Here is a 23,219-nt window from a genome sequence, read left to right as displayed (position 1 = left end):
GTTTATGACGCTGTGGAGCGGTGAAGTTTGCACTGCAATCGATCAACGAGGTAACTGTGAAAGAGCACTTTTCACGGGGAGGTGAGTCGCCATGGTATTCTGAGGATCCGTCCCACAAGCTTGTGAAAGTTGTTCGGGAAATATACGCAGGCGGTGTGATCCTTTTCAATGCACCGATATCTGCTTACCTCGAGGAACGGACATTGGAACGCTTCCCAAGTGCAACAGAATAAAATGGCTTTTTGAGGCTGATGTTGGCGTCGAAGGACAATATTTTGCCAATATTTTTTGGATGGTTTGCTTTGAAATCGTTCACGGAGAGTGCCTTTGTAAAGGTAATGGCGACGAAACTCACGGAGTTTGAGCCGCCAACAGGACGTCAAGCAAAGCCCTGCGTTTTGAAGTTGGCCCCTGAATTGCATCCCAAGGGAGATGAGGGTTTGCTGCCGAGTGAATATGAAAAAACGATCCGTAAAATAAAGTACGGGGTGCTGTACAAACCGTGGGCCACAAACTTTCCGCTGGTGGACGCCTTTTTTTCTCGGTGTCCAATCCAATGACGGTGTTTGGGCTGCGGATGACTACGGCGGGTGGGCACCACACCACCGCCAGCACTGTGCGGCAGTTCACTGAGTGCCTGGCGGCATATTTTAGTGGTTGGGAGGAATCATCCCGAGACATGTCGTGGGAGATTATTTATGTGCAGCAGGCAGACAACATGCCGATGAATGGCTGGTGGAGATGTGATGTCGACAATTCCGACAATGTGAGCGACGAGAGCCGTGAGATTCGGTGTTCTGGAAGGAAGAGGTGCGCCAGTACCAAGTGTCAATATCGTACAGAGACTTTAGAAGAGAAGAGGCTCTCCGAAGTGTGCAAAAACAATAATAATAGGAAAATAGATTAGGAAATTGAAAGTGAAAGAGTCATTTTGATTTGTGGTAAAAAATATTGTGGGATTTATGTATTTTTGGATGCTTGTGTCTGAGCATGCGGTGCGGGTGCACCAGCCCCATGCGGCAGCACCGCACACAAATGCCAAAATGTCCAACGCTATCGAACACAAAAGTGACAGAATAAATTAGGGAGGGAAAGGGGTTGTTTGGCTTCTGGTGAAAAACATTGGGTGATTTTCATATGGTATGCTAATTGTGTGTGCATACGAGGCATAATTGGAGAATTGCACTTTAGTTGGAGGATGATTGTGGCTGGAAGTATTGCAGTATTACTACATTGTCCATTTTCTTCTATTGTGTTCGAAGGCCCATCACTAACGGAAGCATCTTAGCGGGATGGACGACGAATAATTTCTATTGAGGAAACAGTGCACTCCGTGTGACCGCATGGAGTGAGGCTCCGTGTCATGGCTGGATGGGGATCCGTTTCCGCGTGTGGCTCCTTGGGTGGTTGCTCGCTCCGTGTGCGTTGTGTGCCGGCAGCGGGCTGTGGCCGTATCCCGTTGGCCGTGGGATTGAACTGGAGGCGCGGTGGCGGTGTGTCGCTTCTCGTTCTTGTCCATTGGTGGTTGACTGCTGGCGGTGTGTGCGTTTGTTGTGTGGAGGGCCGAATCCTCTCGCCCGCGGACTGACGGCACCGCGATTGCGTGTGTGTGTGTGTGAGGGCTGGTGTGGAGTTGCTGGCCAGGGTGAGGGCCTTGGCGGTGCTTTTTCCGCCTGGTGTTTGTTTCTTTTGTGTGTTTGTGCTGCTTCTTGCTTTTTCCCCTCTCACCATTTTCTCTTGTGTTCCTGCGTGGAGTGGCCGCATGCTCACGGGCCTTGTTGATTGTGAGTGCCTCTTGACGGCATCCATTCATCTCCCTCCGCCTGTCTGTCTGTCATTCCCTGTTGGGTGGGGCGTGTTGCACCGCGTGAGGGCTGGCCCGCACACACCGACGGCCCGCCGTGACTTGCCGTGTTGCTGCTCTTTTCTGTTGGCGATGGTCCTCCGTGCCGTCCCTTCCGGATTGTCTCGTGCCCCGCTCTCTGCGTGGGTGCTCTGCTCTGCTCTCCACTGACGTGTCTGATGTATTGCCGCTGTTGCTGCTGTACTCTCCACTTCTTGAACACATACACACGCTAGGAAAGAAAGCAAACAAGCGCTAATCGCTACCGTGCAATTCGAAGGCACTGAAAGGACCAACAGCACACACACCGCACACACATATTTGTATGCTCTCACGTGTTGCTGCAGTGAAGGCACCCCGCACACACAACCGTCGCCGCGTGACCGGATCCAGCGGAAGGAGGAGGGAGGGAGGAGAGAGTGAGCAGCAGAGGCCCAACATGTCCCGGCGTGTGTTTAATTCCACGGTGCTGCTCCTACTTGTCGTGTTGATGTGTTGTGGTGGAGCTGCGACCGCTCAGGTGGGAAGTAATGCTGATGCTTCAACTCCTTCTGGGTCGACATTGACGGGTGTCATTAGTGCAGAGGGGAGTGCTTCAGGGGGTGTTGAGGGGCTGCAACGGGTCGATCTATTTGTGCCGCAGACGACGCAGGTGCTGCCGAAGAAGGGGACTGGCTCAAGTCGGAGGGATTCATTTGTTTCACCTTCTCTCGTCAGTGCTGGTGGAGTAATTGCTGCTTTTGCCGAAGGTCACATAAATGCCAAACCCCCCCATAACGAATCAACTAAGCCGTTTTCTGATGTTGTTGCGGGGTACATTGAATCTGCGTGGGATTGGTCCACTCTTGTTGGTGAGGTCGGTAAAGGAACATGGAGTGCACACACTGTGCTTGGTAAGGCGGAGGGAGAGGGGAGTTTGGATGTTGTGCGCCACCCCACAACAACCATGAAGGGCAATAAGGTGTTTCTTCTTGTGGGAAGCACTGATTTGTCCTATTTAGATGGGGATTGGAAAGAGGGCAGCTTGGAACTAAAACTGGTTGTGGGTGAGGTCACGAAGCCCACGGGCGGCGAGCCAAGTGGATGGATCAAATGGGGCGACCCCAAACCACTTCCGAATCTGATCTCTTCTGCTTCTCGCAAGGGTGAATGGACGGGGTTTGTTGCTTCTGGTGGCTCAGGTGTTCTGATGGAGGATGGCGCCATTGTGTTTTCTCTGATGGCGGTGAATAAAGAAAATGATGGCGTTTTCCCCATGATTATTTACTCGAAGGACAACGGCAGTACCTGGTCGCTCTCTGAGGACATTTCACCTGCGAACTGCACTGACCCCCGCATCACCGAGTGGGAGGGATCACTTCTCATGATTGTTGATTGCGAGAACGGCCAGAGGGTGTACGAGTCGCGTGACATGGGGACAACGTGGACGGAGGCTCTGGGGACGCTTCCAGGCGTGTGGGCCAACTCACAATCGGAAGACTATTCGGAAGGAGGCTTGCATGTGGATGCCCTCATCACCGCGACCATTGGGAAAAGGAAGGTCATGCTGTACACACAGAGAGGGTACGCCATGGAGGGGGAAACGGAAAGGACCAGTGCGCTCTACCTTTGGGTGACGGACAACAACCGCTCGTTTTTTGTTGGACCGGTTGGCAAGGACAATCCTGGGAAGGAGGAGCTTGCCAGCAACCTGCTGTACTCGGATGGCAAGTTGCATCTTTTACAACGGAGGGGCAGTGGTGAACACAGTGCCATTTCACTCTCCCGCCTGACGGAGGAACTGAAGGAAATCGAGTCCGTCCTCAGCACTTGGTCGCAAAAGGACGTTTTCTTCTCCAGCTTTTCTATACCCACGGCGGGTCTGGTGGCAGTTTTTTCAAACGCATCGGCCAGTGACGAAGCGTGGAACGACGAGTACCTTTGCCTGAATGCAACGGTAACGAACGCCACGAAGGTCAAAGATGGGTTTCAGTTGACGGAGCCTGACTCCGGGGTAATGTGGCCTGTGAACATTCCGGATGGTAATGTGCGTCATGTGTTTTTGAGCCACAACTTCACACTTGTGGCGTCGGTGACCATCGAAGAGGCTCCGAGTGAGAACGCTCCTCTCCTGACTGCGCTGTTGGCGAACACTGAGACCCGGTATATCATGAGACTTTCGTACACCGCGGATAACAAGTGGGAGACGATGCCCAAAGGCAAGACAAAACTAACAACGGAAAGCAGGCCTTGGGAGCCGAAGAAAGAACACCAAGTGGCACTCATGCTGCAAGGCAACAAGGTCTCTGTGTACATTGATGGTGAGTCGCTGAGGGAGGAAGAAGCGCCGTTAAAAGGTGAGACACCACTTGAGCTTTTTGGGTTTTGCTTTGGCGCGTGCGACTTTGATGATGATGGTGATGGTGATGAGGATGAGGATGAGGATGAGGTGGAGGAGTCCAGTCCTGATGAGTCCAGTCCGAAGGAGATCGGCAAAAAACCTCGTGTGACGGTGACAAACGTCTTTCTTTACAACCGCCCACTGAATTCCACTGAGATGAGTGCAATCAAGGACAGGATCCCCGTTCCGACGAGAGCTCCAGAACCACAAGTGAAAATTGCTCCTAAACCTGTCGCGCCTGCTGCACCTGCTGCACCTGCGGTGCCTGGCCCACGGGAAGTACCAGCAGCACCGGGGAGGACAACTGTGGGGAGAACCGCCAATACCCAACATGCGCCAGCGGGACGCTTGACTTCTGCTGGGAATGAAGGGACGGCACGAGAAAAGGGTGATGGTGGGGCAAATGGTGATGCTGGTTCCGCGTACGGGAGGGAACTGCTGCCGCTGCTGCTTCTGCTGGGACTGTGGGGCTTTGCGACTGCGTGAGGAGTGTGCGGCCTCAGTGTGGGACACTTGCGCCCTCCCCCCACACCGACGCACATCCGGTAATGAATTAATCTCCGCAATTCTGTTTTTTGTGTTTTTTCTTTTTCTCTCCCCCTTTTTTGCTTGTTGCCTTGGGGCAACCACTATGAACGTTCTTTTTTTCATTTTTAATGGTTTAATTTGTTTAAATTTTGAATTTTTATTTTTCATCCCCCATCCCCTCTATTTTTTGCTTTTGGGGCAATCACTATGGACTTTTTTTCTTTTCTACTCTTCCCTCTTTTAATTTTTTCTTGCTGCACTCTTCCTGTGAGGGGTGCCGTGTGTTTCCCGCCCAACTGCTCCACTCGCACACCCACCGACACGCTCATGACGACGGCCCTGTGCGCCTCGACTGATGCACACATGAGGAGGGGCCGCGACGAGTGCCTGTGGGGCGGAGCACACATTTCTTTCCCTCTTGTTTTTTTTTTTTTTGCGGCGAGGGCGGGCAGACACCCGCAGCGCCACACACACAGCCACACCCTGCCGCTTTAAAAGAAGTAATTTTGCTTGCTGTCTTTGACTTTCTCACTGCGTGTGTGTTTTTTTGCGCTGGCACACCTTTCGGTGTCGGCCTCGTGAGCATTTCTCTCCCCTCTGATGATTTTTCTTTTTTTTGCTGCGCTCACTCTCCCGATGGAGTGACGCGACTCCCGTCATTTCTGCGTGCTTCTCTCATTTCCCCACACACGAGTGACTGTGCTCTGCGGGCCGCACTCACGTGCCGATGAAAGGGCTGAGGGGAGCAGCAACACGCAGATGACCTCATGAAATATAAACGATGTGCGGACACATGGAGGGTCAGACGGTTGAAAGACACTTAAATATTTAATTTTTAATTTGCGGGCAAAATATATAAGCAGTTTGGTGGGCGCACACGGTAACCAGGTGAAATTTTTTTTTCTTTTTTTGTGTGGCTTTTCATTTTCATTTTTATTTTTCCTTTATTATTATTTGTGTGTAGCCGTAATAGAGGACGACTTTTTTCAAATTCTTTTTTCCTTTTTCTTTTTTTTCTTTTTTCTTTCTTATTTTCAACTTTTTTTTTTTTTTTTTCAAAGTGTGGGGTGTGGAAGGGTGAAGATGAATTTTTTTTTTAGTTTTTAATAAATTTTTTATGAATAGCCGCTGCTTTTTCTGCGGCGCAATATCATGAGCTTGAGCAGCCTTTTTCTCTCTATTTCTGCCATGCGCTTCTGCTGTACAGTTTTTTTTGTTTGTGCGTCCCTTCACATGCTCTGCTCCTGTTTTTACTTCTTTGCCTCGTGCTTCTGCAGGCACACACAACCACATGCACGCACAGAATGCACATTGCAGTGGATTTGGATGCTTCTTTTGTAGCGGTTGCTGGCGGTTGCGGGTGGCTGCTGCTTCCTCCGTGGGCATGAAGGGAAGGGGGAGAGAGGGAGCGCGCACCGCGAGTCACTCTTCCTGCGGGTGTGATGCGCGCGGTGGGCTGCGACTGCTGTGGAGGGCCGCATCCTTTTGGTGTGCGCTTCTCCGCCGTTGTGCCGTGCGTTTGCGCATGTCATTTGTTATGCGCGTGCGTGCTGGGCATGTTTTTCCGGGGCGTTGGGCGGCCACCATCTGTCTATGGCGGTTTGTGTGAGTGAGCACGTGCGGATGAGGGTCAGGGCGTATGGAATGAAGGAATGGCTTGAGGAAAGGGGAATTTGATTTGGAGGGTACTTGGACCAGATTCATTTGGCTGCGGTGGACACATGCACGACGGATGTGTTTCCGCATAATTGGGGGAGGATGCGACAGGATTTTCCGAAGTGGCCCGTCAATGCAATTCGGGTTTCATAGCACTGAGGCACAGTGGTCTTCCTGCAATGGCTGGTGACGGCCCCTAGTGGACCGGTGTATTTATGCTGCTGCTGCTGCTGCTCGAGGAGGCGTAGAAGTGCAATTTGAGGTGAGCGGCGGAAGGGCTACACACCCCGCAGTGACGGTCGTCGTTGGCCCACCGGGTGCCTCTGAAGGTTTTGTTGGATGCAACGTCCTTATGCCCGTCTCTGGATGGCGGCATCCCTGATGTAGCCAACGAACGGGGCTGGGAGCGACGGTGAGACGCAAGCACGTGTGGATGTTCGGCGCGGCCGGCGCACCGCACGCTGAGAGCATGGCACGGTGAGGACCGGACCTAGAAAAGGGACACCGCGTGGGACGTCAATCTTCGCTGCAGCGACCGCCACCGAATTTGGATTTGCTCGCACCTCCTGCGGTCCCTCTTCCTCCCATCACTTCTGTGCCGAGGACTGTGCCGCGGGATGCAGCAGCGCGATGTTTGGCCGCAGGAACATGGCCCGAACAAATGATTTGTGGGAGGGGGATGTGCACTGCGACGAGAAGGAAAAAAATAGTTGCGAGACGACCACCACGACAAGACCGGAGTGAAGTTGTGTTTTTTTTTAATTGCGCGAGGGCGGCCTGCCACCTGGTCGGTTGGGAGGATTATTTTTTCTTGCGTCTTTGCGCCTTTCTTTTTATTACGCCGCGTTTTTTTTGCGGACCTGCGAAGGGAGATTTGCAAGAAATTTCTGCGAGGCGTCCGTGCCGTCGTCGGAAAAGCGGATTCCCCCTTGAAAAACGCCACTTTTTAAATTTGTTTTGGGCGCGGAGTTATTGTCGATTCAACGCGACTTTGTTTTGCGGATTTGATGCGTGTGTTTCCGAGCGGTTCGATCAGTGCTCCCAGCCCACTCGGATGTGGTGTGCGCGTCGACATGAAGGTGCCTGCCAGCCGTTTTATTGCCTCCCCCGCTGTGGCTGCCGCCGCTGCCTTCTTCCCTTCCTGAGGTCCTGCGGCTTCTTGACAAGATGTTTTGGAGAAGGAGTTACCGCTCTTATCGTCCATGATATTTTGATTCTGGTGTCGCGGTCAGGAGACATTGAACGAGAGGGTTTGCTGCCCTTTTGTTTTATTTATCTTCTCTGCCTGACGTCCAGTTCTACACAAACGTGCTCCTCGGCACCTCAGTTGGTGCTGGCGGTTTGCTCACAGTTGTCACTGGCAATCGCATGCGCCATCTTTTCTCTGCTCCCTTTCAGTGTCGCATTTTTTTATTGATTGACGGACGCCATTCTGTCCGGCGTGCCACCTTGATTGGATTGTGTGGACTGCTCGCCAACGCCATCGGAGAAAGCAGGCCGACTTTTTCACGTATTTGATTCCGTCTTGCGCGCAGGTATTTTTTTTACCTGTTCTGTTGGGCACTCAAACAGCGAGGGATTTGGAACTATGCGTGCGTGGAATTTTTCCTGCCATGTGGACTGCGGGCAACACCGAGGGGCCGCCACTTTGACTCCGCAGAGTTGTTTTGTCTCTTTGCAGGGTTGGCAGGGAAATTCCATGCAGCCTGCTACTGCTGGTTTTGTCCTTAACTGTCACTCCATGCGAAGTAATGCGCTTCATCGAGTGAGGGGGTTGATTGGGTTTGTGTGCACTCTGATTCTGTTTGCTACTTTGTGTGGGCACGCAAAACCTGAGGGGCGGTAAAATGGAGCGGGGCGATGTATGGCCGCGTCTCGCCCATTGTTCACTGCACGATGGTGCGGTGCACATTGTGGTGTTGACTCTGCGATGTGACTGCGGTCCCCTGTGCGGCAATGGTGGTGGGTGGACGAGAGTGTTGGCCCGCGGCGGGACGGTGGGATCGTGCCTCCTTTTTATTCGTTGTTCCTTCCCTTTTGTGAAGGTGTGCACTTATTTTTTGTGTTGGTAATGGGGCAAACGGACAGACAACGTGAATCATAAAATATGCAGGGCGTTAATGTGGCGGTGTTGGGGCCGATTAGACGTCGCGTTGCTGCGGGTCGGTGGGCCCCGGCTGCTTCACCGACAGGCGTTGCAGTGCGGCTGCATGGCGCACCGACCGCCCCGCCGTGCGAGTGCCACGCCCAACGCCATTGGGACTGCGGGACGAAACAGCCGCGAGTGTCCTTTGGAGCCCGCGGCGCCTGCTGGCCGCAGTTGGGCGGTGCGAGTGGGATGCTTCACCGCACGGGTGTTGTGATGGCACCTCGCCGTGGCTCTTGTGATGGTTCCGACGCTGCGGCTCGACATGTGGCGGGGAGTAAAGTGTGGCCGCAGTGGACCATGAGCAGCACCAACATGATGCTGAGTGATTTCCTTTGGAATTGTGTTGGCGGCAGGGCGGCCGTTGATGAAAGAATGCAATGTAACGATGGAGATGTTTGTTCAGGAGCCGGATGATTACGTACAAGACCAGCGGCTTCCTGAAGAAATTCTTAACTTAACTACGTACCAAGCGCTGGAGGCCATTACTAAGCCACTTCACGAAGGTGTGTTCTCTCTCGGGCAACGTAGGGACTATGAACGAAAAGGATACGATCACTCCTCTTGCAAGGGGAAAACCAAACGGAGTACTCACGCAGGTACTGACAGAAGCGAGGCGGGAGGCAGAGGAAAGGCTAAGACGAACGCAAGAAATGAAATTTACCATTTCCACTAATATCGAAGAGGTACTGTTTAAAGGAAGAGTTCGCGTCAATGAAATGAAGCTGAACGACGTTCTTGCGGTGAAACTGGGCGGCAGGGGCATTGTGGACACCAATCGGGATGTCTTGCTGGAGGAGTTTTTCAAGGACCCCACGAAGTATATCCGTGATAAAGGAGCGTTGAACGAAATACAGGCACCAGGTCATTATTTGAGTATGAAGCGAGCTGTAAAGGGTGAAGCGATCTTCGATGAGGATATACGCAAGCTTTGCGATAAGGGTGTCAACAATCCACCGGGGCGGTCATTAGCTGCTGCGGAGGTAAAAGCAGCTGTTCATAACTCCACCAAACATTTCTTGGATGCAGCTGCCGAGGAGGCGAGGAACCCAACGACGACGAGCGCACCGGAGAAACTGGAGGGAGTGTACGAGTCTGTGCACAATGCGAGGTGGAGCCATGCGGTGGAAGTTCCGGAGGGCGTGGAGCGAAAGAAAACGGGGACGGGAATGGGGGTGCATGAGGGGAAGCCAGAACAGTCATGGACGTACAAGAAAGCTGACGACGCTATCGAAAAGAATGACGCTGTGCAGCAATTCGGTGCGGCACCTCCCGTGTTGATGGTGCTCACCTCGGAGAAGGGATGGCCGTACTCGTGGAATACGATACAGGATCTTCCTAAGGACGTTTTTGTAAACTGTGAGGTGGATCGAGTGTGGCAGATCGTCAAGGGCGATCTAACCGCGTGGCTCAGCCCTCACGGTGGGACCGACTTTACGCCCAAGCGGCGTGTGTTGATTGGGACGCCCGGGATAGGGAAATCGGTGGCTGCCGGTTCGCACCTCCTCTACCAGCTGCTGCACGACGATGTCGAGAAAATCCAAGTGGTAGTCCACTGTTTTGGTGGAGGAGATGCGTACGTGTCTGACAAGACCATCCAGAGCGGTAACAAGATACGGCGATGAGGACATATGCATCTCTGAGTTGAGAAGTTTGAGGGGGCATGGGAGGAATGTGTATATTATCTACGATGTGGCAAAGAAGGGAACGCCGCCACCGAGACATTTTGCGCCTACTTCTGGATGGGGCATGATTGCGGTGTCATTGCCAAAGGTAACCAACTGTGATGGGTGGGCGAAGCAACCACAAGCCGCGCGAATCATCGTGAATTGCCCCGACGAGATGGATGTGAAGGCGATGTGTGCATGGATAACGCGTAATGAGACTAAAGAGAAACAAGCAGAATACTGGAAAGAGGTCAAAAAACACATGTATCTTTTGGGACCGATTCCACGTCACGTCTTTGATGAGGAGGCGTTTAATGAACGCTGTGGAGCCCCTGGCTCAGCCGGCCACCTCAACGTGGTGCCAGGGTCTAGTACTCTTTGCTAGAGAGGAAGCTAAGCGCCTGCTGTTCATGCTTCAAACCCGATGAGTAGTTGTTACTTAGTTTTACGGGCCGGAAGGGCAGATGTTGGAGCCATTCTATAATGGCTGCCCGCGGAGTAAGGTTATCCTTGCTACTGAATTCCTTCGTACGCTTACCAGAGCTGCACAATTGAGGTGTAGTTACTACGACTGGTAAGAGCAGAAAAAAAAAAAAAAACAAAAAAAAAAAAAAAAAAAAAAACGCTGTGGAGCGGTGAAGTTTGCACTGCAATCGATCAACGAGGTAACTGTGAAAGAGTACTTTTCACGGGGAGGTGAGTCGCCATGGTATTCTGAGGATCCGTCCCACAAGCTTGTGAAGGTTGTTCGGGAAATATACGCAGGCGGTGTGATCCTTTTCAATGCACCGATATCTGCTTACCTCGAGGAACGGGCATTGGAACGCTTCCCAAGTGCAACAAAATAAAATGGCTTTTTGAGGCTGATGTTGGCGTCGAAGGACAATATTTTGCCAATATTTTTTGGATGGTTTGCTTTGAAATCGTTCACGGAGAGTGCCTTTGTAAAGGTAATGGCGACGAAACTCACGGAGTTTGAGCCGCCAACAGGACGTCAAGCAAAGCCCTGCGTTTTGAAGTTGGCCCCTGAATTGCATCCCAAGGGAGATGAGGGTTTGCTGCCAAGTGAATATGAAAAAAACGATCCGTAAAATAAAGTACGGGGTGCTGTACAAACCGTGGGCCACAAACTTTCCGCTGGTGGACGCCTTTTTTTCTCGGAGTCCAATCCAATGACGGTGTTTGGGCTGCGGATGGCTACGGCGGGTGGGCACCACACCACCGCCAGCACTGTGCGGCAGTTCACTGAGTGCCTGGCGGCATATTTTAATGGTTGGGAGGAATCATCCCAAGACATGTCGTGGGAGATTATTTATGTGCAGCAGGCAGACAACATGCCGATGAATGGCTGGCAGAGATGTGATGCCGACAATTCCAATAATGTGAGCGAGGAGGGAAAAAAGGGGATTGTGGCGTTCTGGAACGGAAAGGTACACCAATACCAGTTTTCGTTAACACCTGAATTTGTAATTAAAATCCGAGAAATGAGAATAAAATAATCTTGTAGAAAAGGGATAGGGCAGAAAGCTGAGGAAATAATTGGGGAAATTAGCGCATTGCGTTTGTCGTGAAATTTAACAGGGAATAATCTTCTGGGCAGCTGGCCGGATCCTGAAATAATCTATGGAAACCAAACAAGATAGGGAAAAAAGAGGGGATTAATGCAGAGGCAGTTAGTTGCCTCAATGTTTTTCTTAATATATATATTCTGTGGGCCACTCACGTGGTCTTTTGTCCTCAGAACATAATTACTTACGAACTGGCAAATTTTGGGGTCCTCCAGCCACAAGACCCCGCCGCTCCCCTTCGCAAGTTCCACCCCCTCGCCAAGTCCTGAAGTGTAAACACACGACCGCGTGATATGCCGTCTGCGGGGTTTTCTGCTGACCGTACGTATGCAAAGAATGCCTTTATTCCGCAAGAGTCCAAAAATTCATATGTCCGTTGCAGCTCCCAAGTCAACGCATGCGATTTCGAGCTGCCTTTATTCGCCGCTCCTTGCAGCAAAGTGTTGTTCACCCAAATGTCCATGGTGGGTGGCAAGATGGCGGAAAAGGCCGATAAGGCTAAGCGTACCGCGCGCGCCTCGGCCTGCATGATAAGAAAAGGCTTCCTCTTCCATTTTCCTCCGGCAATTTTAACGTCGCCGGAGTCTGGAATAAAAACGGCTCACCATCCATGGAGCGATGCATCCGTGATGATGGCGGCCGATGCCTTTTCAGAGGGCTTGATGATTCGCCTACGATTATATTCTCGATGATGTGTCGCAATCTCTCGCCCAAAACCAACCGCTGCCGGCGGAAGGTTCGCCGGGGATGTCTCCTGCACAATCCCTTGGTTAAGTGCGGATAATCGTCGTCGCACTGCCTTGATAAAAAAGTAGTAGTCATATAAACGCGTGCCCAAAATGGCAGCCGCGTACAAAAAGCGTGACGCCGTAACCTCCATTCCGCGATGGTTAAAGAATTAAGCGCCGACATGGCGCGCACAGAGCGGACAAATTCTCACTCAGAGATACCGTCCGGAGTGTGATCAAACAGCACCCACAGAAAGGTGTAATGCGTAGCGCCCGATTCGCGATCCTCCCGCATGGATGCGTGACAACTGTCCGGATTACGAAGCACTTGGGCTTCCCACAATGTCGCATCGCTTTTCGACCCTGCAATGCGTATATTACCGATCCAAACGTCGATGCGCACCAATGGAGGTGCGGCCCAGAGGAAGTGAACCACCGTCGTCACCCCGGCGATTGCTGAAGTAATAATAATCTGGAGAATTTCTGGGCTGGCCTTGTATCCCATTGGGGGCCGTGTGAGCTCCACCAGCGTGCCGTCCTCCACGCGACATCAAAAGAGATGCCGAGTCTCCCGCGGTAAAGAGACTTGAAAAAAGGATGCCTTCACATCCAGGCAGGAAGCGGCCTCAGCCATCACAGGTGGCGAATAATGGGAAATGTGTAAAAGAGGAACATTCGCCTCAGAAGGGTCGTCGCTGTTCTTGCCGCGTGGCCACGCGATCCATCGTCGTCGCAAACCGGCGGGTTTCTCCTCCACAACCGAAAAAGGGTATTATCCATCCGCCTGTTATTGTGGACGAAGCGTCCTCGATTATTCCTGCTTTTCGTAACAAACGCGCGTCAGCGGTTGGAATCCTCCGTGAGCCTTCGCGCGCTTTACCGGAGGAAGACGGAGGAAAGGGGACCGCCCGACGCGTCCCCAAACTTGCATGAGACTCTCCAAGGTGGCCGGGTTCAACCGACTCATGATCCACTCTAGATTCAATACGGGCACGTTGACTCGCTGTAGCGGGATGGTTTGTTTCTCTTGTGGAGTGGCCAGACGCGTCCTTGTCGTGTGTCTCGTTATTGTAGCAGCGTGGTGATAAAAATAGTGGAAAAACGCTCCTCTGCTTTCAACCAGGGTTCCTGCCCTTCCGCAGTCTCTCTCTTCACATCAATGCGACCAGCAACGACACCTGGGTCAGCATTGTGGTGTACCTCCCCAAATATCGAACAGTATTCTGGGGAAGTTCGAACGGATTGACGTGCTTTGCCAACTGCGAGATCACGTGTGGGTCCAAATTGTATGTCTCCACGATTTCAGCAGCGTGCCTCAACGCACCGCGTTTTATGGAATGCGCCGTGGCATTCCAAGGAGCCAGAGCTCGCCCCACGTGGGCAGCCGTAATATTCGTGAGCTTTTCGTTTTCTTGAAGTGTCCTGCATAGCTTTATAGTGTCGAACGCGTCCTGCCCTCGTATCCTCACGGACCGCGAGGCGCGGTGGGGATCCGCCCTCGCCGTCTTCGGCGCCACGGGCCAATCCAAAATTATGGTCCCGTCCGCCTCCATTATAAAATTTTTGGGCGTTAAGGCCGCAACCTCGGATCAAAGACTCACCGTTATCCACGCAAGTCGTAAGACAACACGTTCCTTCCAATCTGTCCGGCTGCGGATAACTTGATTCATCTCTTCCTTTGTCAAGGGGCGCGCCTGTTTCGTCTCCGATCGCGCCGCAATTTTTTGTAGCCCCAGAATCATCATTTCCAACGGGGTTCGATTCATTTCCGACATGGACCACAGCATCCTGGCGTACTGTAGTCGAGTCCATGGCGCCACATCTAATATTGCCAACAAAAAGGCCGCGCAGCTCTCCTCGTTCATCGGAAGTTCGTGCGTGCAGCAAAAGGCTGCCAATTGCCCCGCTGGGGACATTCTCTGCTCCCACTTTGGCGGGGCCCACATCTCTCGAGCGACCTCGTTCGCTCTCCTCATATAACTGGCCCAAAGCGGAGACGTCGGCGATTCTTCGTACCACAGTCGAGCGTCGTTGGCGGATAAGCTCCATCGCCCTTCCCGACGATTGCGTCGGGCAATTTGAAAGATCGGGTGGAGCGTCGGCGGTGCGGTGCAACGTCCGTGTGTAATAGCCGGAGGTGGCGGAATGGATGGGGCTGCCGTCGTCAGCATTCATGAGCGGCGTGCGGCAGCCCCACTGCCGTTTTTTGATGGGCGCCTGTATTATGAGTAATTCCCTCTGGGGCGCACATTGCATGTAGATGCCTCGTGTCCAAAGATATGACAACGTTGGCATCGCACAGTGCGTGGGGTTTCTCGCCGATCGATGAGAAGCTGGGCTGCCCTCGCGTAAGCGTCCGTCTGGTGAACAGCGGTGTAAAGATGGGCGCGCAGTTTGGAAAGCCGGATGCCGGGATCGGATGCAATCGTGAGCCGCATCCGGAATGTATTCAGTAGGGACCTCCCCAAATTCATGAAGCGATCGGTGGGATCCTGCCCGCCTTCCAGCACGCCGATCCACTCGACCAAATTGTCAAAGGCAAGTTTAACCTGCTCCTTCTCCTGTTGCCAGCATTGGTATGCGCACCGGAGGTCGAAAACGACTCCGGAAGCTCCCTCATTCCATATACACGTGGGCCACGTGGTGACGCCAAATGCGCAGAAACTGCGGTCCTCTTCCATAGGCAATTGGGCTTCCAGGGGAGAAGTGCGGGAAGGCAACGGCGTGGAAGGGTGGAAATGTGGTCTCCCAACATTGCCGTGAGGGCGTCTGTAAGCCGCCGAACTGTGTCGGGCCGCGCTGCTAGGCACGCCTCCAGCCATCAAGATATCCGTTTGATGCGGGAGTGTAGATACGCCATCGTTAGCAACGTGTCGAGTAGCGGGGGCCTCGTCCCGCCCCGCCGTCTCCGCCTCCCGCGCGGGTTGTTGTGCATTATGGCGTGCCTCCCGTTCCTGGAGTTGACCCGTGAGCCTTCCCAAGTTGAATTCGCGCTCCCGTAATTGTGCGCGAGTGTTCTCCAACTGCTGTTGTAGTTCTAGGAACTGGTTGCCGGCCCCGGCGATATTGGATTCCCTTACCGATAGGTTAATATGCGCCTCCTCAACCCGCGAGTTAAGCTGATCATTCCGATTCTGCACGTCCGCGACGGCGTTAGCGTAATCAAAATTCAGGCGCTCCTTTCAGCAGTGATGAGCCCTTGTTGGTGCCCCAACTCCCGGGCTACCCCCATGGCGGGCAGGAGCGCTTGTGTCTCTAAATTAGGGATCTGAGTCGCCCGTAGATTCGCAATATTTCCAATAAGAGTAGAATCCTGCCATGCTTTAGAGGTAGGTCCATGGAACAAGCATAAGCCTGTCGATGATGCGGCCACAGGTAACGTCTCGTCCGACATCTGGTCACCATTAATGAACATCATCTGCACCTGGGTCTCGCCACACTGGCACACCATGTCCCAGAGACGGGAGTCAATATCACACCACTCGGAGTGTGTGTAGGGAACAAATGCCATTTCCTTAAACTTACATGTGTGTCTGTAAAAAAAAAAAAAAACACACACTGCCTCTATCGGTTCCATGACCCCAAAAATGAAATTCTTCCCCTAAAATTCATACGGTAGGAAGTATCATAACGAAAGCCTTCATTTATAAGGATATACATACATTAATTAAGTTAGCCAGCTCTCCCGAGATCATCCTTCTCACAAGCTCATACAAAAATTTGGGCCACAACGTGTGATGCAGCGACCGCTTGAAAACGATCAGCCGACTGTAGCACCTTTGTGGGCAAGAGCTCGCGAAATTCCTCCAAGCAGCGGATAATTCAGGGTTGTTTGGTGTCCAGTGTATGAACACGCAAACAGATATTGAAAGAGAGTGTCTCTCATTCCCACCATTCATAATTGGAAACAAAAATTTCGACCACTATAGGCGATGCAACGGTCGGTGTCGTTGGTGAGAGATGGGTGGCACGATCGACACAGAGCTGCTTGTGGTGTGCAGGGCTTTTGCAAGGCGGTCAAAGAGTGGGCATGGGTCGTATCTTGCCGGTGGGCACAGCTGTCATTCGGGGCACAATGTCCGGTCGGAAACAGGAATACAGTCCTCGCCAGACCGACAAGGGACTGCCACGCGGTGTGAGCGCCTTCCTGTGTCCTCTGGGCATCCCTCCAGTACGTTGGTCCGACTGGAGTGAGGATGTTCACGTGCTAGGCATTGGCGCAGTTTTGCGGGAGGGATCGTGCCATGACGGTGTCCGCGTCCGCTGTCTCGTTGCGTGGGAATCCGCGGTGCCATGGGGAAAATGTGAGGCCAGCTGTACGACCTCGAGCCGCCTGTGAAAGTGGCACGGTACAAATCTCTTCGGTGACGTCGTCGTGCACCTCCAGCGAGCCAAGGCGGAGTGATTCCATCGCCGAGAGGGAGTCTGTGGCGGCAGGAACTCGTGTAGGCGATTGGGATGCTGCTGCCAGGCGGGAAGCTGGGAATTGTCTGAGACAATGCTCAGTGGCAGGACGCTCCGCTCGGCAGGAGCATGCAAGGCTGCCAGCAGCTGTGCGGTGATGCCCCACAGGCAGCTCGGCTGTCCGGGGAGTCAAGTGGCATTGCAGCGGATCCAGATGCATGCTGAGCGAGAGACGACGAGCCATCCGGGGCGTCTTGGGCGTGCCGTGGCTGGAGAACGCCCACCCCGTCGCAGCTCACAGTGTCGCAGACGAAAATTCGCTGCTCAGCATGAGGGGCGTGGGTGTGGTGCGGGAAGATCCCCATGTGGCTACAGACGCGTCGCATTCCGTCAAGTACAGCATCTCTCGGCAGCGGAATACTCGTCACTGCATTCCCATGTATTGAATAAGGCATGGTTTCCGAGCAGATTGCGCCACGCTCTTCCTCAATATACCAAAGAAATGTGAGGCGTTCGTGCTGTGTGGGTTCGAGGAACCCAACAATCCTCCGCAGCGGTGCTAGATTGGCTGCCAGGTGGGCAGAAGTATCCTTCTTTGATGCGCGTGGGCCAAGAGATGCCGTGCAGCTGTCGCGGTGCCGCACTTCCAGGCTGTGGAGATGAGTGAGGGCTGGACACGGAGCAGTTGCCTCGATACCGTGGTGCAACGCACTGTGAACGCACCCAACGAGAAAGGACCGCATGGTGCTGCTGCGGCGCCCCAGCTCCTGCGCCCAGCCACGGTCGACAGCAAAGGGGCACGAACTGCTGTGCAGCGGCGGTGACGTGCAAACCAAAATTGAGAAATCGATCAATCGCATCGCCGAGCAGGCGCACAGGGTGGGACTTGACGCGTGGCTTCCCACCGCCCAGGCGATGGTCGGCCGTATCCTCGTCAGACCGTCAGCGTGAAACGATGCAGAACAGAGCGGCCCCGCTCCTGTCGGCACTGATTCTCGGGCTGTGCTCGGTAGCCCATGTGGCCACAAGTGACACAGCAAATGGCATTGCCGCAGCACATGCACGGCCGTCCGCACCCAAGGCAACCAGCGTGCGGTCGGCAACGTGCATGAACGCCGACGAAAAGTGATTGCTGTCCAGTCGGTTTCATGCATGACAACGACGGCATTTTTCCGTCGTGGCAGCATGCCTGCCTGTCGCAGGATGCCGTCCTCCGTCCCTGCAGTCTACAATACCAGAGGTTGGTCCAAGTCCATGTAAACTGGTGGACGTCCAGTGGGAGACACGCAGTACGCGTTGCGCAGTCACGTCGGGAAACAAGACGTGGCGGCCGCTGATACGCGTTGCCTGTGCCGGGTCGTCGGATAGCTCAATCTCCATGCCGCTTGGGGTGGCGGTGAAGTCCTCTCCTGCCGTTGTTGACGGTGATCGACCGTCCCGCAGCTCATGGTGTAAATTCGGGTTGCCCGCGATAGGGGCTGCAAGACAAAGGCGAAGAATGGTGCCCGCAAAGTGAGTAGCGTGGGCAATTTCCAGGGAAGGCTGCAGAGGTTCACCACGTACATGCTGGGGCTGGCCGGTGGGCACACGCGGAAGGCGGTGGTCTCCACGCAGTTGGTTCCAGCAGCGATAGGCGCTCGCACGGCAAGGTGTGGCGCACCAAGAGGGCCACGCCACCGGCACGCCCACTGCACGTCTGGTGGAAGAAACTGCAGCCAATGAGCCTCGTCGCTGGGCACACTGATGCCTGCACCCCTGCAGAAGAACCATGTCGGGATGGTGCTGCGCCAGTCGGACAGCAAGAGCAATCCTAAGGAGCGAAGGGCCGGAAGTCCTGAGCTGCTAGATAACTGCGAGGCCATCCTCATCGGGGCCGCGGCTCTTGAGGACACCACCGCAGCGGGTGATGCCGTCAGAGTGACCGCAATGAAACGACTGTGCGGTTCTGTCAGTCGAGCTGCAGGCAAACCGGCTCGCCCCTCCACAACCGACAGATCGTGGGACATTCTCGAGGGGTGACGCCGTCGTGGTCCCCATCACGCTCGCAGCACTGGCAAACTGCAATCACTCCCACAGAGAGACAATAAAGAGTGTGTGGATGTGTGCCGAGAGCACATCGACTGTCATTGCCAGAGTAGGCCATTGTGGCACCGTCCGTCATGCGCCAGCACACACCAAGCAGCGCACGCACCGAGCGACGCCCGCAAACAGCAAAGCAAAAAAAAAAAAAGTGATAAAAATGACCCCAAGAGCAGGCAACACCGTCACGCATGACGGGCATCGTGCAGCCGCGTCAGCCGGCCCCAAGCGGAATGCAAAAAGGCGTCCCGCCGTCGCCAACAAATTCTTTCAGAGCACCGTGCAACTAGTCATGTCTGTGTGCGTGTGCGCTGGAGAAGCAAAAAAAAAAAAAAGAAGCACAGGGAAGACATCATCAGCGCAGCAAGAAGCACAGATGGATGGCAGCGATGCATGCGGTACAGCCCCAACCTCTCCAATCACGCACGGTGGCAGCAAACACCATCCACAAAAATAAAAATAAAAATAAACGGCGGCAGGGTGTGGCTGTGTCTGTGTGGCGCTGCGAGTGTCTGCCAGCCCTGACCGCAAAAAAAAAAGAAAAAGAGGGAAAGAAATGTGTGCTCCGCCCCACAGGCCCTCGTCGCACGCCCACACGTCACGGCTCCCTCAGCGCGCCGTTCGTCGCGGCCCCTCCTCATGCGTGCAGCAGGCGTGGCGCACAGGGCCGTCGTCATGAGCGTGTCGGTGTATGTGCGAGTGGAGCAGTTGGGCGGGAAACACACGGCACCCCTCACAGGAAGAGTGCAGCAAGAAGCAATTAAAAGAGGGAAGAGTAGAAAAGAAAAAAAACGTCCATAGTGATTGCCCCAAAAGCAAAAGAGAAGTTATGGGGGATTATGAGAAAAAACAAAACAGAAAAATTGAAAAAAAAAAGTGAAACATAAAAAAGAGTACTGAAAAGCAAATAAAAATCACAAACAAATAAAAGGAAAGAAAAAAGTTATCTGAGGTGAGAAAATAGTTCCCGGGAGAAGTAATTCTGTGCGGAGGAGGTCGCGAGTGTCCCACGCGGCAGCCAGTCACTCCTCACAGAGCAAGCCCCCACAGTCCCAACAGCAGAAGAAGCAGCGGCAGCAGTCCGCTCTCACGCACGGTGCCAGCATCGCTGTTATTCCCCTGCGACAAATTTCCGAGGCTGCTGCTGAGTGCCGTAGCATTTACTTCCCTGACCCGTGAATGGGCCTCTCCCTGCCCATCCTCTCCTCCCACCGTCTCCCCACTCTCACCGGAGCTCACGCTCACCCCAGTTGTCACTGCGGGGTCAACATGCCCCACGGTTTCAGCGGTAGGAGCGTTTGCATCTGCTGTGGCGGGAGTGCCCGCAGAAGTTTGAGGTGGTTTGTCTCCCGGCACCGTATCTCCAGCTTCCACTTCCATCGTTGGATCACCCACAGACAAAGAAGCGACATCCACGTTTTTACTTCCACCGAGAGATGTTCCCGACGACAGCTGGATTGCGGATTGCCCTTTTCCTGAGGAAGTCGTTACAGTGGACGGTTCTGATGCGGATGCCCTGCCACCGCCCACACCCTCATTTTCATTCAACGATTCACGCTCCAACGGCGGTTGCCCGTCAGAAGGAGATTGCAACAATGTTCCTTACGCACTTCCACCTACCGGAGGTGGAATGGGGACTTTATTTGGGTTGAGGGCTCCAACCTCCGCAGCACTCAACGGACGGTTGTACAGCAGGACGTTCGTCACGGTCACGGACACTTCTTCTTGGCTTCCTGCATCGCCTCCACCCAATCCAATGTAGAAGTGCGAGATCTCGTTTGATTCCATATTTTTCAGTGAACACGTTTCGTTCCCCACGCGCTCACCATCGACGTACGCGGTGCTCTGGTTGCCGTTCTGCAGCACAATGGCCAATTGGTGTGTTTTCCCTGGCTTCCAAGGGCTGCTGAGCTCATTAGACTTTTCCTCACCACACAGTAGCATCCATTTCTCTTCTTTTTTGTTGTACGACAGTCCCAGGAGTACAGTCTTCCCATTATCATTCATCTTCACACCCATCAAAGAAATGGGGGTATCTCCCTCCGGCACCTCGTGAATGGACACCGTCGCCAAAAGAGTGAAGTTGTAGTTAGCGAAGTGGTACAGCTGATTCTCCCCCTGCGCGCCAACAGGCCACTCCGCCCCTGCGCCACGGCTTGTAAACTTCACGCCACTATCCACCTGCTCCGCCGCTTCTTTATTACTTACTGTGGCGTCCACCCCGAAGTACTCGTCCCTCCATTTGCCATCAGAGAACTTGCCGGACAAAAAGCCAACCGGCCCATCCGTGATCTTATCAGCGCCGCAGGTACTGCTAGTTGAGGCACGCTCCGCATCACTTTTAGACGGGCACAGCTGGGAGACACGTTCGTCCACTTCCTTCCACGTCGCCAGCACCTCCTTCACCCGCTTCAGCTGCTCAGTCAGAAGCACAGAGGCCATACCGGGTGATGGTTTCCCATCGCCCTTCTTTTTCTCGTACAGTGCAATCAACTCCTTCTCATTACCACCATCTTTACCACTTTTGTACAGCAGGGTGCTGGCGGCAACGTCATCATCACCGGGTACCGGCCCAATGCCAACAATGTGCGCATTGTCCGTCAGCCAAAGATGGAGTTCACCCTTTTCCATTTTTACTGTCCTTCTCGGGATACACCGGCAGAGTAACGAGCATCACAGTTCTCTTATCACTATCAACACCGTCAATCGTCGCTGTGGTGAACCCGCTTCTAACGAGTTTCACGTTTTTATCCCGTTTGTTGCCCCACACGCGCGAGAGTGTCCCGAGTGCCTCCGTCCACGAATCCCCCTTGTCACCGGACTCGTACACCCTGTGGCGGCCATCATCACACGCAGTCATCATCATGAGTTTTCCCTTCTCCCACTCCACCATAGAAGGATCACCGCAGCCATCGGCAGACATCCACTTAGACAGCGTCCAACTCGCAGCACTCAAGGTGTATATGATCAGCGAAACGGTTTTTTCATCCTCCTCAGTCCCCTCATTCTCCTTCTTCTTTATACCTTCCACTGGGAACACAAGCGTACCGTCCTTTATCTTAACACCCGATCCACCGCCGCCAACCAGTCCTGTTAAAAATTCGTGTTGCTCGCAGAAAGGTGTCCGCAGAAGACTTTTGGTATCCTTCGACTGGATTCCTTTGCCACTGCCACTTTCTTCACCACCGACTTCCCCTTTCACCAGCAAAAATCCACGGTCAACTGCATCTCTCTCCTGAACACCAGTGGCAGCTTTCCGGCTGTATTTTCCAGCAAGCATGTAAATATCATTTCCCTCCACAACTGTTGTTGGTCGGCTCACATCTACTTTCTTCACCTCTGTGGAAGGGGCTTTCTCCAAAACCCGTGTCTTTCACTTCATTCAGCACTTCCACCGGTGTGTCAGCAGTAGCTTCTGTCGAAAAAAGTTGGGATGCAACGCCAGAAAAAAAGTTATCTTTACCTTCCTTCGTCTCTTTGCACTGCGCCTCGGCAACGGCAAACACGTCACTCCCCACTTTTAGAAGGCCGGGAGCGCCCAACGAGTCCACAGTTACACCAGCACCCTCAGTGATGCCCTTCCACTCAAACTTTGGTTCAGCTGACTCCTCCACCTCATCCGCAGTCACAGTTCCACTGCCGCCGCAAACCATGACGACAAGTAGAAGAAGCACAAAATGGAGGAGATGCCGGGACTTTTTGGGCCTCTGCGGTTGACTCTCTCTTCCTTCCCTCCTCCTTCCGCTGGATCCGGTCACGCGGCGACGGTTGTGTGTGCGGGGCGCCTTGACTGCAGCAACACGTGAGAGCATACAAATATGTGTGTGTGGGCGCTGTGCGTGCTGTTGGTTCTTCCAGAGCCCTCGAATTTCACAGTAGCAATTAGCGTTTGGTAGTAGCTTCCTACTGTGTCAGTGGGTGAGAAGTAAAGAAAAAAACTGCCAATAAAAGGGTGAAACAGTAAGCACTGCCAGCATCCACAGTGAGTGGCGCCATCATCCTCGCCGCAGTCAATAACAAAAACAACAACAACTCACGCACACAGACACACGGAACAAGGAGAAAAAACAGTGCACCGGGAACACAGCAACTGTTACCACCACCAGAAGCAGGAGCCACAGCGGTTGAGGCGTTCGTCACGCGTCGGCACACACCAAGCAACGCCCAAACACAAATAAACCAACGTGATGCAAAAGGGCACGGCCGCCCTTAGCTGCGCC

General features: G+C 53.5%; 2 protein-coding genes and 4 pseudogenes across 2 annotated transcripts, besides 17 other annotated features; 4 read left to right on the top strand and 2 right to left on the bottom strand.

The window, feature by feature from the left end:
- Positions 1-935, top strand: Tc00.1047053511349.110 (annotated as a pseudogene; the record flags this gene model as incomplete).
- Positions 1-10,550: a sequence feature (areas not merged during assembly with more than two copies in the genome that could not be assigned to a particular haplotype).
- On the top strand, positions 2,169-4,709 carry Tc00.1047053511349.100 (trans-sialidase, putative; the record flags this gene model as incomplete). The annotated part of the gene is made up of 1 exon (XM_805684.1): positions 2,169-4,709. The coding sequence occupies one exon, from the start codon at positions 2,169-2,171 to the stop codon at positions 4,707-4,709; it is 2,541 nt and encodes an 846-aa protein (XP_810777.1).
- Positions 4,229-4,270: a microsatellite.
- Positions 5,572-5,593: a sequence feature (AT_rich).
- Positions 5,670-5,707: a sequence feature (A-rich).
- Positions 5,743-5,807: a sequence feature (A-rich).
- Positions 5,838-5,870: a sequence feature (AT_rich).
- Tc00.1047053511349.80 lies at positions 9,090-10,553 on the top strand (annotated as a pseudogene).
- Positions 10,551-10,841: a mobile genetic element.
- Positions 10,551-10,841: a sequence feature (areas merged during assembly that could not be assigned to a particular haplotype. This can correspond to areas where the two haplotypes were merged or to regions with more than two copies in the genome that were merged during assembly.).
- Positions 10,805-10,843: a microsatellite.
- Positions 10,841-11,791, top strand: Tc00.1047053511349.61 (annotated as a pseudogene).
- Positions 10,842-16,445: a sequence feature (areas not merged during assembly with more than two copies in the genome that could not be assigned to a particular haplotype).
- Positions 11,775-16,228: a mobile genetic element.
- Positions 11,804-12,020: a mobile genetic element.
- Positions 16,052-16,226: a mobile genetic element.
- Positions 16,446-17,251: a sequence feature (heterozygous, non-Esmeraldo-like haplotype).
- Tc00.1047053511349.40 (hypothetical protein, conserved) lies at positions 17,019-18,107 on the bottom strand (the record flags this gene model as incomplete). The annotated part of the gene is made up of 1 exon (XM_805683.1): positions 17,019-18,107. The coding sequence occupies one exon, from the start codon at positions 18,105-18,107 to the stop codon at positions 17,019-17,021; it is 1,089 nt and encodes a 362-aa protein (XP_810776.1).
- Positions 17,252-23,219: a sequence feature (areas not merged during assembly with more than two copies in the genome that could not be assigned to a particular haplotype).
- Positions 19,449-19,469: a microsatellite.
- Positions 19,842-19,941: a sequence feature (T-rich).
- Positions 20,022-22,811, bottom strand: Tc00.1047053511349.20 (annotated as a pseudogene).

The sequence above is a fragment of the Trypanosoma cruzi genome, genomic scaffold, assembly GCF_000209065.1.
Source record: "Trypanosoma cruzi strain CL Brener 1047053517099 genomic scaffold, whole genome shotgun sequence".
NCBI lineage: Eukaryota > Euglenozoa > Kinetoplastea > Trypanosomatida > Trypanosomatidae > Trypanosoma > Trypanosoma cruzi.
Note: the sequence above shows the minus strand (reverse complement) of the source record. Positions and strands in the feature narration are given on the sequence as shown.